Source organism: Lepisma saccharinum, chromosome 24, assembly GCF_977018435.1.
Source record: "Lepisma saccharinum chromosome 24, izLepSacc3.1, whole genome shotgun sequence".
NCBI classification, from domain to species: domain Eukaryota; kingdom Metazoa; phylum Arthropoda; class Insecta; order Zygentoma; family Lepismatidae; genus Lepisma; species Lepisma saccharinum.
In genome coordinates, this window is record NC_139252.1 from 13,592,421 (window position 1) to 13,608,208 (window position 15,788).

Here is a 15,788-nt window from a genome sequence, read left to right on the forward strand (position 1 = left end):
TCCAAATTTTATATGGAAAACATGTGTGTCATTTTCTTTCCAATGATATATTGATCTGATTATTATTCATTTATTCTATGCTTAGTACTATTAAAAAAATATTGAGTATGATATCATTGTAATATTTGGTATTCACGATATTAGACATAGTTAATGAAGAGTTTGAATTTCGTTTGGAATAATGTGTAACTTTTTTACTATGTTTCAAAAATATACTTTTTGTACAGATTGATAATTTACCTTACTTTTATGCCTTTCTAAATGTGCGAAGAATGGCCACAGTCAATTAGAATCTTAAAAAAATATGTAGTCTATCCTCAGTAAGTTTATAAGAATGAGGGTGAGTCTTGACTCCACCATAGTAGTTGTGTAACCAAAAAAAAACGATAGTAGTTAAGGGTTAAGGAACTATTTCGAATTTCAGCAATGGTCTGCAACATAACTCACAAACTGCTTGTGTGTAGAACTTTAAATTGACGATGAAGTACTAAACTATGCTTGCCGATATGAAACAACTTTATCTGTTGCTAATATTTCCAAGAAGAAGTTAATACCTTAAAGTCGTCAGCAAGCGTGATCACTCGAAGTGGTATCCTTAAGCGCCTGGAAGTATTGAATGACTTTTCTTTATGTTCTGCAACCTTGATTTTCTTTCTACATTGCCTTTGGTACACGACGTAGGCGACTACGAATTCCACAAGGCAGAGGAACACAAAAACCTGCAAATAATATGTTCTTTTAAATGTGGGAGACAAAAATAAAAGTAGGTAGTTGAAGAGAAGTTATGACGAAACTGTTAAACGTTGTACAAAAGACACACTTTCCCAACATGGTCAAATTGACTTATCAATTTGTATTTGCTCTGTAGTCAGTAGTCTGTAGAGAATTCTCTCCAAGGAGGTTGTCGTGTACCAAGAATGTTGTACTGTACGTCACGTCGCGGTCGGTCGCGTTGGACACTAATAATGTGTTAATTTACTGTTAGCACGTGTTGTTACTCTTTGTAAAACCAACTCACGGAAATATCTGCGCTGAGGATCAAGAGGTTCTGGTCCCAAATACTTTCCACTGCGCCCGTGAAATTTGGTAGCTTGTCGGAGTGCAACAGTAAGTGTCCTTGTTCTTCGGAGTGCAACAGGAAGTGTCCTTTGTCTTCCGAAACGGACTTGCGAGAGTTTTGCACTTTCGGAAGAAGCGTGTTTCGTTTGCTGCCGAAGATGGAGTTCAAGACAACAGTAGACAATTGGAAGGTGGAAAGAACTGGCCGAAATGGAAACGACAAGTGGAGCTGCTGTTAGGACACCACAATGTCCTGAAAGTTGTGGATGGCACGTGTACTTCTCCACAGGAACTTGGTGCTGAGTGTACTACGGAAGAACGACGTAAGTACAAAGCAGAGTGTAAAACGTTCCAGAAGGCGGACATTATGGCACAAATGATATTGGTGAAAAGCATGGATGATGCTAATTCTGAACTTGCCAGCACGTGTGATACGTCTCAGGAAACTTGTAATAAACTAATGTCAGTATATGAACAAAGTTCAGCACAGCGTTTGGATCGATTGTCAGAGCAGTTCTTCAATGAATCCAAAGATGCAGCGGAAGATATTGCAACATACGTGTCCAAACTACAGAGAAATTTTCGTGAAATGAACGACGAAATGGAACGTCTCACGAAGTCTAAGGTTCCAGAACTGCTTCTAATGAGTCGAATCATGTCTAGCTTACCTAGTGAATATTTTGAATTCAAAAGTGTATGGGAATCAGTTCGAGTGGAAGAGCGTACTGTAGACAGGCTAAGTGAACGACTTAGGCTAATTGAAATGAGACTTCCCAACAAGAGTAGTGACACAACAGCTTTTGTGGTGAAAAGTGATGATCCGAAGAAACACAAGAAACGTCCAGAAAAAGGGAGAAAGTGTTTTAAATGTAACAAGTTAGACTATTTTGCCAAGCAATGCAAGTTGGTGTTAAATAGATCTTCAACCAGTGGAATTGAGCGTGTTCCAGAAGGAGGAGCCTTTGTGAGCTTTGAATCGAACTGTCCTGGTTCGGAAGTTTGTATTGCAGATACTGGAGCACAGCACATATGACTAACCGGAAGGACTACGTTCTACAATACCAAAAATTAACAGCACCAAAGGAATTACAGGTGGGAAATAGAGCAATCATATTTTTTCACGCTTTCGCATATATAATTTCCGTTCGGATACTAGTCGTCTGTGACGGCAAGAAGAGTATAAATACGGGCCAGTCGTCCGAGATTGTGAACCATTTTTCATTTGCTCTTTCAAGTGTATATGTGTCTAATGTGCTGTCTTTAGATTATCCTTGGTGCTCGTTGGGGTGTGGTTCGTGTTGAGACCTGTGTAGCGTGCAATACACCTAACTGCCCTCTTTTCCATACACAACTCGTTGCGCCCCATCACTTGTTGAGGGGTTTCTAGTTGCTAATTTGTAATTTTGTGTGATAATTTCAATGTTAATTTTTGTTATGTGTATGGTCACGAGATTCCTTGGTGCTTGTTGGGGCGATGTTCTTGTGCAGGACTAGTGTGGAGTGCAATGCACCCTACGGCCTTCTCCTTTCTACACAACTCCTTTTCGCCCTGGCACTCCTTGAGGGTTTCTGTGCGAACAAATTTATTTGATTTCTTATTGTCTGGGCTCGAAACTTCAACCTTGTTAAGGTCGTTTTCTCGGGGTGAAATATTTGTGCATTCTTATTGTGTCAGTGCCATTGCATGCCTATTTTGACTGACAGGGCAGTTTCAATTGATTTATTGTTTCGTATAGTTTTGCCCTTGTACACTTATGTACAATTTGCTTTTTTAAAAATAATAACTTCGTATTCGAAATAGGTTCCTGAAACTATATTTACGAAGTTAGTTCTGAGTTTGATGCGACTGCAAATCTTAATATTTTCACATGCTTTGAGAGCTGTCATTTGTATACCGTCATAGAGTCTCATGCTGCTCATGCATTAATATATTAATATTATTATTACTGCTACAAATATTCTATTGTTGAACCTGGCGCGACCGTGTCAAGTTCAAGTCCTGATTGGAACGTCACTTTACTCCAAAGAGAGTTCCAAAAGATCAGTTTATTTCTGACAACTATATGTGAAGTCCACGTGTAAATTGTCCCCTCAAACCAATAACGTCCGTTGTAGGAACTGACAATACTTGTCAAGTCAACCTGGAGTAAATTAGATGTTGCCCAATTAAGTTTCTTTGCTAGGTTGAGTTATTGTGTTGTGCTATTTTTCATACAATGTGGAGATCTTAGGAGTGTAACGTCGTCGCGTTTGGTGTTGGATGCCTATACACTGCAGGTAAAAGTAACAACAGAGCTTCTCAGAAAAACAGGTGCTGGCTCCAAACCAGATACGCATTTTTGTTGAGCTTTGTCAAAGATACCGAACTGGCTTTCGAATCAGGACTTGAACTTTATCAGCCTTTCCAGCAGCGTGTACAGCTTCATACCGCCCACTCGCTTTCTCCATTTCTCTGCCGCTATGCGCGGCCTTTCTCCAGAGATTCCAGGGATAGAATATAAAAAGTTACACCTATGGCTACTATTTCAATGAAATAATTAAGATGCTGAGTAAGAAAATTCCATTTTCGAACCAAAATTGAAAATCGTGGAATGTCTGTTGGTGCTATGTCACGATATCGACAATATGTATAATAATTTAAGTGTGTCCAGTGAGCTTGCAATTTCTTACCATGCAGGAGAACATCCAGACGTCCATGGCCTTGAGGTAGGAGACGGGAGGGAGGGAGCGCTGGATGTACATGAACTGCGTCTCCAGAGTGAGCAGGGTGGTGATCCCCAGAGTGACTCTGCCGGGAACAGCTGTGACATCTATCCACAGGGATAGCCAGGCGATCGTCACCAGGAGGACGCTGGGCAGGTAGATCTGCCAGATGTAGAAGGAGGACCTCCTCTCCAGTCCTATGAGAATTTGCATGCAAGAGTAGGTGACTACGAAAGAAAAAAAGGCTACTAAATATATATTAAAATGCTTCGTTCCAATATGTATTTATGTGCAAATTAAAACATATAATTCTATGAGCTAGATAGAACATATTGCACAACACCTGAACATCTATTTTAAACTTTCAGTTACGTTTAATTTTACGTTACTTCACGTTCTGCCCCACCTCATTTCGTAATGTTTAATAATTCCGCTTTAAGATGATAGTATTTCTTCGTATTTTATCTCACTTTCCTCAAGGGGGGGGGGTCGTTTAATGTATCGTGACAATGAGGATGGATGCTGGTGAACACAAAAGACTCAAAAGTAACACTGATTCACAGGCAGGGACTCGCCTGCAACCTTTGGTGGCGAGGTCGTTGATCGAATACTGAAAAGGCAGGATGTAGATATGATGGAAATGATGAAGGGACACTCACAACGAACACCCATGCCCAGGCAAGAACTGGAACCCGGTACCTCAGGCGTCGTAGCGCGTGCTGCTAACTACTCCGCCATTGAGGTAGACGACTGCAATGTTCCTTTGTAATTAAACTTTCTAGGTTTCATTCTCAATGAGATCACAATTAAACTGTTCTAATCTTGCTTATGTACAAATCAACATTCACGAACCGGAATAAAATGCTCTGTAATCAAAAACTACAGCAGTGCCCGGGTGACGAGACTTCGCCGAGGGAGTCTTGATCGAGAGGACGAAGCGCGAAGGCGCTGCGAGTGATAGTCTTAAGTCGGTAGGCTTAAGAGGTTTGGGCGAACCCACTGAGGACACCTTCGATTGACGCGCCGTGACTCAGCCGAGGAACCACGAAGAAACCAGATACGATGGTGGCACTTTGGGTTTATCATTTTCAGCGTTTAGTTATCTTACTGGCTCGTGTGTGGTCATCTCCCCACTAGCTTATATAGCCGCTATTAAATATTGGTAAAGGGCGATAAACGTATATCATTCCGTTCATCATATACGTATCCTCTCGCAGCCAAGCAGTTTAAGCCGGCGAACGGTCTAAACGTAACACAACGAACTGACACAAAATTGAGAAGAAGGTTCTTAAGTATACATTCGGGATGACAATGAGTGAAATCTCAGGTACTACAATGTTAGAAGTTATGTAAATATATATAAGATAAAATATTCAAGTTTAAATTCTATCGTTGAAATTTGACAGTCTCCAGTCTAAATTTGAATAAGCGCGAGGCAGCTATCGTTTTTCCATGAGCGAAAGCGTAATCATTACGTCATTCTATAGAGTGAAAAACAAACATGGCGTTGGTAGGTACTTGGAATATTAAACACAGATACATTCTATGCTTGTAGGCTGATAGTACTGCAGTGCTACATATAGGAAATCATATTTCAAATTTACTCTTGAATATTTCATCTTACATGGAGTTAAATGATGATTATAAATTGTAGTTTTGTGCATTTAAATATATTTTTATAAACAAAATCATTAAACTAAATTAAGTATTACTGTTAACTGCACACTACCCGACAAGGCTTAAAGAATGTCTGTGATAACGTTTCGAATCAGCTTCTTAAAGTAGAAGATAATGATTGCAAGTTAAAATTTGCAATGTTTTTATACGTTATTACTTGTTGACGCGTGTGTGTGAGTGTGTCTCTGTGTGTGTCTGTTTGGTAAAGAGAATACCGAGTACATACTTACATAAATTTTCTTAACACTATCTGAAATGCGGTAAAAAGAGCATTTTTCTGTAAACTACGATTTCATTTAGAATAAATAAGTTAGTAAGTTCATATACCTGCTATATTTCCCATTGTCCATATCACAGTACAGTCTTTCGGTTTTACGTATGAGACCTTAAATTGTGGGAGTACCTCCATACTGACATCCATTTGACCTCCTGTCTCGTAGAAATCCAATATTAGGTGTGATGTCATTAGACTGTCTGAAATATAATGTTACGTTATAATTTTTTCAAACAAATCAGCAAAAAATAGTAAACCCCTATGCTAAATTACGAAAACTTAATAAAATACGATCGATAAAATACAATACTGAAAATACATTTCCATAACAACTTGAACGGAAGACCGTTATTAAATTTCTGAATGATACAGAGCTAATACTGAATGTATGGACCTGCTTTTGAAATGTTTGTTGAGAGTGTTAATGAAACTATCATAATTTCAGTAACTTATCTTGCAGTGAAAATGAAAATATGGATGTACTATACAATTGCAACTTAAAACATTTTTGCAGTCTTTGCAGCTGAATTTTGGCAATGGTTTAATGATAGTTTGCAAAATATCAGCTGCCATGATTAGTTACAGTTTAATGATAATGATACTCTTTCCGGTTTCACATGGTTAGTGTTTTGTATATTATTCTACATAAGAGAAGTGTAAGTGTGTTTACAGCTTACATATTACATTTTCTTTTGTATGAGCTTCACCGCATCAGAATATATATTTTGTTTCTTTTATTTTCTATTCTTAGAACCTAATAACCACCATTCAATGATTACGAGATAAATGTAATTTCATCAAAAGTGATTCTGATAGCTGCAAAATCCTTATGTACATAATTCTTTCAATTAGTACTTAAAAGTTATTTAAATCAATCTACCTTATCCTAGGGTGACCAGAGTACAAATATATACAGTATAATACAGTATGCAAAATCATCACAGCTCCCAACCCGACCTTTCAAAATTTTCAAAAAAAATTGGTAGAATGGTAGACGACATGAAGTAGCTCACATGGGTAAAATTTTAGCCCTCAGTGATACACGCTGTTCATATAGCAGGGTTGCCAAATTCATAAAAGAATGTTAAATTTAGGCTTACAAGGTCAACAAAAAAATTCATAACTTTTCTTCTGAATATGGTATAACTTTCATCTTCGGCTTATTTTGAAGCTAAGGGATGATAGGTTTCATACAAAGAGTCTCATATGAACATATTGAAACTTTCATTTCAAGGTCACACGATGTGACCTTTGACCCAAAATACCTTCAAAAACGTATCTTTAATTTTTGTGGAAATATGGTATGTGAGACAGTGTTACGTACAATGAGGAACTTTTAAAAAAGGTCTCCCTCCTTTTAGTTAGATTGGAAGGTAGTTGAAAACACTTAATTACTCCTGTATTTAATAAGAAAGTGGGGGAAGGCAGTTGCAGATAAGGCCATCATTACCCTATGCGCACTTGTTTCCGGAAATCTTTCTGTTGGAGTCTTGTCAGGCACTATCTGGGCAGTTTATGGAAGAATTTTGTGTTCCTACCCCCCCCCCCCCCCCCGTCTCTCTCTCTCTCTGTGCGCGCGCGCCGACATCTGTTTCTTTTTAAGTTTGACCTATTTTTATTGCATCGACTAATTGATGGTATGGCTGGGAATGAACCAGATTAGCAATGGGGAAATACAAAGTATACAAAATACCAAAATTCCTGGCATGAGTAGTTAGTAGTAGTAAAGGTAAGGTAAAGCTCCTCGTGTGTATAGCAACGTGCCATGAAGGCACATTTAGGGGATGTGGTAGTAGGGCCACGCGTATTCTCGAGTGCAGTCCTTAGTGTAATCGATCTGAACTGTGTGGAAGTTTTGATGTAGGCAGAAGAATGGTTAAGAGTAAATCTCAATTGATTGTTTGAAATTTAAAATATCATAACTCCGACGTGACGCATATTAACTGTTCTTAGTTCGATGTTAAGGGACGATTTCTCCTAATTAAAAAGGATTCCGGCCTCCGTGGGAGAGTGGTTAAACACCGACCTTGGCATTGTGTTCATTCGATGTTCATTGTGAGTGGCCCTTCATCAATTTCATCATTTCATCGCTCATCCTCATCGTCGTGTTTAGCCAAAAGTGGCAGAAAAGTGAAGTAAAATAAACCAAATCAAATATAAATAAAAAACTGAAGGTATAAATATTCCATTGCCAAATATAAAATATATATAAAATACAGTAATTACTTTGCAGTCATTTTGACAGTGTAGCTGTCTTAGGATCGTATGTTCGAATTAGCTGACCTCAAAATATATGAAGAGTAAAGGATTATTGGAAATGGGGATGCACATTTCTATTACTTTAGTAAGCGTTCAGTCGTAACTCATGTGGACAGTGTGATTTTCGTGCAAGGAAGTGTTCGTGAGGCATGAACTACTGTAGGTCGACGTTTACTTATAACGTTAAGAGGGTATGGATTTATCTCAACAAATGTTTATGCTCATGTAAATTATTTTCCCTTTTGGGCGGGCGGCAATACCGATGCTCTGTGTGAGTGTATGTTCATGTCTTGCAATAATTAGTGAACTTAAAACACCAAAATCAATCAATCAATCAACTACTGTCAGATTTTTGTTATTCCTGTTCCCAAAGCCATCACAAAATGAAACTTACGCTAAACAAGGATTACATTAAACTGTTCCAACGTCTGTTCGTGTAAGGCTCCACGTTGTTAGCGCCACTTAATTATGCCACCTGTATTTCGGGTGCAGAACCTTATATTACTGGGTGACTCAATAAGAACGGGCCCCGCGCCAAGTTTTTGTGATATCTCCTCACTAATCACCCTTATTTTACAGGACATGGCAGAAACAACTCCTGTGAACACTAGACCTCAACGGAAGAAAATACAGGAGACTTTCATGCATCAGTTCGAATGTGAGAAGGCCTCCTCCAAAAGCAGAACACAGAACTGGGTGAACCATTTTGAGAAGTATGGGATAGTGGAGAACCTCAATGCAGCAAGTGAAAACCACGCAAACCACTCACGACGTCCCAGGAATCGTACAGCCGAGTTGGTCGAGAGCATGAGAGAGTCATTTCAGCAAAGTCCGATATACTTTGTGCGCAAGCGAAGTCAGTCCCTCGGTATATCCCGTGACACTTACAGAAGAGTACTATTGAACGATATAAGGGCTTATCCATACAGAATAAAGACGAAATAGACCATTACAGCCTTAGACAAACAGAAGAGAAAGGATATATCAGTGAGGAGATCCAGGATACCCCAGATTTCGTTAACCTCCTTTGGACCTCAGATGAAGCCCACTTCCACCTTGAAGGAAAAGTGAACTCAAAGACAACTGTGTTCTGGAAGACCTCCAAACCCATGAAGTAACCACCAAGCCCCTACACTCCCCTAAGTGCACAGAATGGGATGCAATCTCAGCCAGAGACATCATTTTTCTTCGAGGAATCTGGCGCGAAAGTGTCAGTCCCCGGCGTGTTCTCAAAACCTTCAATAATAAGATACAGATCCTCTATCCGTCGCGTTTGAGAAAGTTCTGATTCCAGCAAGATGGAGTAAGCTGTCACACCTCAAACCTATCCCGAGATTGGCTGAAGGAGAACTTTGGAGGCCGGGTGTTCAGTCTCAAGACTGATTTTGAGTGGACACCTCATACCCCAGACCTTATCCAACAGATGTCTTCCTTTGTGGCTATCTCAAAAACCGAGTGTACGCAGGGCGACCCAGGACCATCACTGAACTCAAGGAAACCATCAGGGATGAGATAAGAGCCATTCCTCGGTCTGTTTGTAAGAACGTCTTGCACAACTTTAGGCTGCGACTCATGAAATACACGGAGCTAAATGGAGGTCATCTCGAACGCATGCTCTAGAATGAAGAAAAGAAGGCCAAAGACTTTCATGTTTTAATTTGATGTTATAAATTTATAAACACAATAAACTAGTTATAACTGAAATTGCATTTAATTCCAACAAAAGTTAAGGCATGAAGCCTATCTATATTTGGGGCCCGTTTTGTTTTTGGGGGTTATACTGTATAACACAGCAAATTATCTTCAGGGGCTAGGGTTCTTTTTAGATAGGCGTCCAGACAGCGAGCCTTCAAATGGAGACAGTTAATAAGATTATATTATATCTAATCTCCATATATTAAAATTGTAGTTGAGACTACATGAGAATATGTTCATATAGAAGTAATCGAACTTTTACATAAATTTCAATTCCTCTCTTCTTGATTCCAATTCTTATTTCTTTGCTGTCACCTTTACATTCACAATTGATCTTTTATTCTCCCTTTATTAACTTGTGCAGACTTCCACCTGGCCTTGGACTCGGACATCCTTCTGGATCTGGAACCCGTTGGAGGCACAAGTGGTTCGGATCCCACGTTAAACTGTAGGTCCATTACCGATTAGCCTTTTCTGTGCATAAAGTTGACTAAAAACACCAAATCAATCAATCAATCAATTCTGGGTCTGAACTTGGGCTTTTTTCTAGATACGAGCTTGGACTTCCTTCTGGATATCGACTCGGACTTCCTTCTAGATCTGGACTTGGACATCCTTCTCGGACTTATCTTCTTATATCACGAATCTTTCGCTTTGTTTATTTTCCTATTCGTGTTGAAAAGTCAATGAAGCCAATTTCTAAAATATACAAAAAACAACACTGACGGAAGAAGAATTAACTGAAATGCCAATTTTCGAAACATAGTCTTTACAATGTGCATTCTCAACACCTACCTATTGACTGGACACTGGATGATTTTACCTTCAGGGAAACTAAGTTCTTTATTGATGTTGATTTATATAGTTTATTTTACTACGATCTGGCTAATATCGGCGATATGGATGATTGGTAATAAGATTAGATGGATGAAGACAAAATAACAAACATATAGGGACAACACAACGCTGAGAATTATACTGGCTTTGACGCCAGAGCCTCGCTAGTCTACAAAATGCAGTCTGTACAAGCCAGGTTGACATTTGGGTGTCTTCGTAGAGAGTCAGTCGCCTTTTCCGCTTACAAGACCTTGGGTACAAACTGTAGATGATCTGTTGCATTATCTGTTGTCGAGAATGGAGTAGAACCCAATTGTTTATTGGTTAATGAAACTTATTTATTAACAGATAAATCTAATATTGCCATGAAGATATTGTTTAAGTAATCATATTTACTAATTTTGAAATATTAGTTTATAATTTGAATGGATAGTTTTCTCGAGAAGTACATTACCTAAGGAGCGAACAACAATATTATTTTTAAACACGTCGATTTTAAAACGGACAATATAATTTTAGTAAGTCGCTTGATCTTGTAATATAATAATAGTAACAAAAACATTGATGTGACTTTTAAAGAAATGATAATAATTTTCTTTTATGCCTTGACTATCGCAACTCTTGGAAACTTGGAATAGTTGTGAAGCTGTGACAAAATTGTAGTGTAGGAAATATTTGAAATTGCACCTCGATTATTCCAAAAGATATTTGGGGCAGATGTATCCTTCATTGTCTTGCCTACTACTTGGATAGGATCTGGACGTGTATGTCAGAATGATAACCTTTACAAGTTTTGCGTGAAGTTACTATTGAAAATTCTTGATACAATTGTCTCGGACTATCTAACTGGGTTTAGTTAGAGACACTTGTAATGAAAAGTTCGAATTCACGACATACATGTTTACATTTTTTACTTGTAATATTATATCCTTTATAATGGTATTCAAGGAAATGTATACATGTCATACAATACTTACAGCTTTCAATATCAACAGAACATTCTTGTGAATCAAACGGATACATCCTGAAGTCAAAACTGCAGATCATTTTCGAAATATATCTGAAATGAGGACAATGAATTGTACATCCGTACTCACCATACAAACGAACATATGCGCGAAATATGTAGTAATATAAAACAAAGCAAAACTCATTGTTTGAAGTTACTGATTTGTGCTACTGATACACTTTCTTCTTAACAAAACATAAAGCAAAGACTGAAAAATATTTGTATGTGCTTGAAACTGCGCGTCCAAATATAACACAGTTGTAAATTTTGATGAATAGTACAATAGTGTCTCAAACTGCCACGGTAATAACAAATATATAAACAAAAATGTACTACAATATGTAATATTTCAAAGGAAGGTGGCTGTGAGATTGAGATACGATTTACCACTGAAAGAAAATCTCAATTTTTTCATAGTTTCTACCACATATTTTCCTATAATGCATATGAAATTAAGCATGGAAACTGATCAAATCAATGCTACCTGATGCTCTAAATATAAACGCAACAAAGAATTTCTCGAGTGCAATGACAAATGTAGTCATGACAACATAGTAAAAACAAAATTATATTACTCTGAATACATCACTGCTCACTACGTTATACTAGGATTTAGTTTTAAGTTTTTTTAATAAAGTCAAAATTAAATTGTATCTTTGAGTTTAATCACAGGTGGTGATGCTATAACAACTTGAAACGTGGTAGTTAGTATATTTGTCCTAAATTGTTGCTTCTGCTGTGAAATGACAAGTTTCATAATAGGTTATAATACGTAATTTAAAATGCTGTTGATAGTTAGTGAAGAAGAAGTACAATTTGTGTGATGTTTGTATACATTACAAGCTACATACTGTCTTTTAGCGTTTGGCATGTTGTTCTTTATTAAACTATCCGGATAGTTTTTACCTACTTTTGACGTAGGAGGTAATGTTTATAGATACATTTGCCTTATTCTCATGAAATGGGTTGGAAAATGTGAGATTAGACATTGATGAGGCTGATCTTGAGAATGTGATTTGCGCCAAAAAGGTTTAAGTCAAGAAAATATATAAATTTTAGTAATATTTTTAGGCACGTTTTCACTTGTTCCTTCTTTGCGCGATATATTCCCTGATGGTCAATACAAAGACAGATAATGCATTTTTATTGGCTGTTTTTTACAGACTATGTCCCAATTATATTCCATTTAATTTAAGAGCCAGTTGTATGTTAATGTTTACACTATTCCATGGTATTATACAAGCTCAATTGTACGCATATTAGCTTCACAATTAATCCGTTAAACAACTTATTTGAACGTTTTGGCACAGCAGATTGAAAATCAGTCAGTAGAACAGGAAGAAGGATTAAAGAAACCTACTTTATTTATGTACAAGAAAGGTTTTCTCATGGATATAAATGCAAAATAATAAGATTGAAGCTATTAATTAAAATTATAGAAATATCGTATGAACCAAAGAGTATTTATTGATTTCTTGACAAGAATAGATATTTCTCTAATTTGTAAAATGAAATTAACCATCGTTTTTAATAGATTAAAAAAAATGTATTATTAGCGTAAAAGAGATAAATTATATAATATCTTAATCGAGTCTTGAATACCTACGGTCCTTGTTAATATGATAAAAGTATGTAATAATGAAACAGAAAAAAAAAATTGTGTGGTTATTAATATGTCTGATAAATTTACAAGTGATGATGTGATAAAAACGAAGATACATTATCTCCATTGCTCTTTAATTTTACCTTAGAGTTGTGACGGTCCTGTGAATCCGCACAATATAATTATATGTTTATTGAAATTATTAATTTCATATTATACAAATCACTTTATATTAACGGTTCAAAAAAAAATGTATAATTATTACTTTGTACAACGTTAATTATGTTTTATGTTATTCATTGCGCTATACGCTGTATAAACGACATATTTGGAATTCTAACGTTGCTATAGCAACGAGAATCAATATTCATTATGTGATAGTGTGTCTGACAAAAATGGAAATATAAGTAATAGTGAACTGCATATTGCTCAGTTATTTCACTAATATATAGACCCATAGAAGTTGTATCTTCACCTTCGCGTTTTAGTTTCAAATATTTATGAACGAAATATAATCGTGCAAATGATTGAATTGTGAACGTCACAGTATAATTGGTGGTCCAGTATTGTGGAACGTTATCAGCACGATCTTGAGTGATGTGTTTTGCGTGTTAACTTACACCATTGTTCTCGTGAATCTAGTTTGTACATAAAGTTATATTATGTACGCATCAAGTAATCCTTATAATCTGAGATCCAAAACAAGTCTTACAGCTAGATCTATTAATTGTGGTGATGAACCTGATGAATCACAAAATAAGAATGGTGCCATGATTATGGTGAAGTGCTGCAAAGATCCCGATAAGGAAAGGTTGGTAGCTTGTGAAAATTGTGGCCATTGGTATCATTTACAATGTTTGCGTTTGTCCGATAAGCATTGGGAGTTATACCAGTTAAATGAAAATTATTTCTGTACAGATTGTGATCCATCTTATGATCCGTTCAGTATTGAAGCTTTTGTGCAATGGAAAAGAAGTCAAGAAAATGTTAAAGAAATTGACATTCGTCCTTCTGTGTTGGCAGAGACGTCAACGGGGCAAAGTAATGTTCCTTTTCAAATGTTTGATCTGCTGGCAGAGTTAAGAAAAATCAGCGAGTCACAACAGATGGAATTTACAAAAATTAGGGAAACTCAAGATTCTATGAGGCAAACTCAAGAGTCTCAACAGCTTGAGTTTACAAAAATGAGGCAAACTCAAGAGTCTCAACAGCTTGAGTTTACAAAAATGAGGCAAACTCAAGATTCTATGAGGCAAACTCAAGAGTCTCAACAGCTTGAGTTTACAAAAATCAGGGAATCTCAACAGGAAATTCAAAATTCACAGCAACTACTCAAGCTTGACTTCCACGAATTGAGTACATCGTTACGAAAGGAATTAGCTGAAGTTGCCGAGTCCTGCAAATTAGCAACACGTTCATTACATCAGGAAATGGAAAGAGAAGTGCAAGGACTAACAGAGAAAATCGAGGAAGTCAACACTACTTGTACAGAGAATTCTCATAAACTTGCTGGGTTGAATGATCAGATTACAGAATGCCAGAACAATGTTTCAGGGTTGTCTCGGCAAGTTCAAAGACTTGAAGTCGTTGTGAGCAAGGATGAAATAACTAAGCGCGTGGAAGCATGTGAGGAAAATATTACTAAGTTAACATCTAATATTTCGACTAATGTTGAATCAAGTAATCCTGTACAAGTTTACAGTTCTCATGTGAATAGTAACTGTCAACCTGGTATTCCTGCACGGAACCTAACCTCTCCGAAATCATCTGATTCTTCAGCGTGTGATGTTTCTGATGATGAACACAATCGCATTGCTTCACAAAGACACAAACGTTCTAGAAATAATCGAGTGAGAACTAGTAATACTAACAAGTTATGTCAATCAACCCGTTCTTTATATTCTGATGGTTCTGGTCAGGAAAGAAAAAGGCAAGTAAACCAAAAGTCAGCAAATCCGCAGAATCATCGATGTGATTATCCTGACAATTGTATGCGTTCGCTTACTCAGGAACCTCGACGGTTGGTAAGATTGAATGAACTTACTGTTCTTCCTAAATATTCTGGAGATCCTGAAAAATCAAGCCCACGTAAGTTTATTAAAACTTTAACGTCCTACTTAGACTTACTGCAAGTTCCTGACATGCAAAGGCTTGAATGTATTACTAATTGTTTTCAAGGACCTGCAGAAGGTTGGTATAATACTCATGTCGATTCGTTTACATCGTACAAACAGTTTGTTGACGAATTTCTGAATCACTACACGTCTTATTCGTTAACTCAGGCTCAATTATCTGAACTTAGAAGTCGTAAATATGATCCTAAATCGACGAGTAGTATGGAAGTTTTTGCTATTCGTACGCATTCAGCATATTATAATTTAGTTGATCGTCCGAATGATGCAGAAGTTATTGATATTTTAATCAATCAGTTGCCCACATCTATTGCACAAACAAGGCATAAAAGAAAATTATTATCATTTCTTTAAAAGTCACATCAATGTTTTTGTTACTATTATTATATTACAAGATCAAGCGACTTACTAAAATTATATTGTCCGTTTTAAAATCGACGTGTTTAAAAATAATATTGTTGTTCGCTCCTTAGGTAATGTACTTCTCGAGAAAACTATCCATTCAAATTATAAACTAATATTTCAAAATTAGTAAATATG

The 15,788-nt window shown here is 36.9% G+C and overlaps 1 protein-coding gene across 1 annotated transcript; it reads left to right on the forward strand.

The window, feature by feature from the left end:
- Positions 1–334: 334 nt before the first annotated feature.
- LOC145978106 (uncharacterized) lies at positions 335–2,092 on the forward strand. The gene is made up of 2 exons (XM_083110547.1): positions 335–340; positions 1,139–2,092. Exons 1-2 carry the CDS (start codon positions 335–337, stop codon positions 2,090–2,092), a joined length of 960 nt encoding a protein of 319 aa, XP_082966673.1.
- Positions 2,093–15,788: the final 13,696 nt, after the last annotated feature.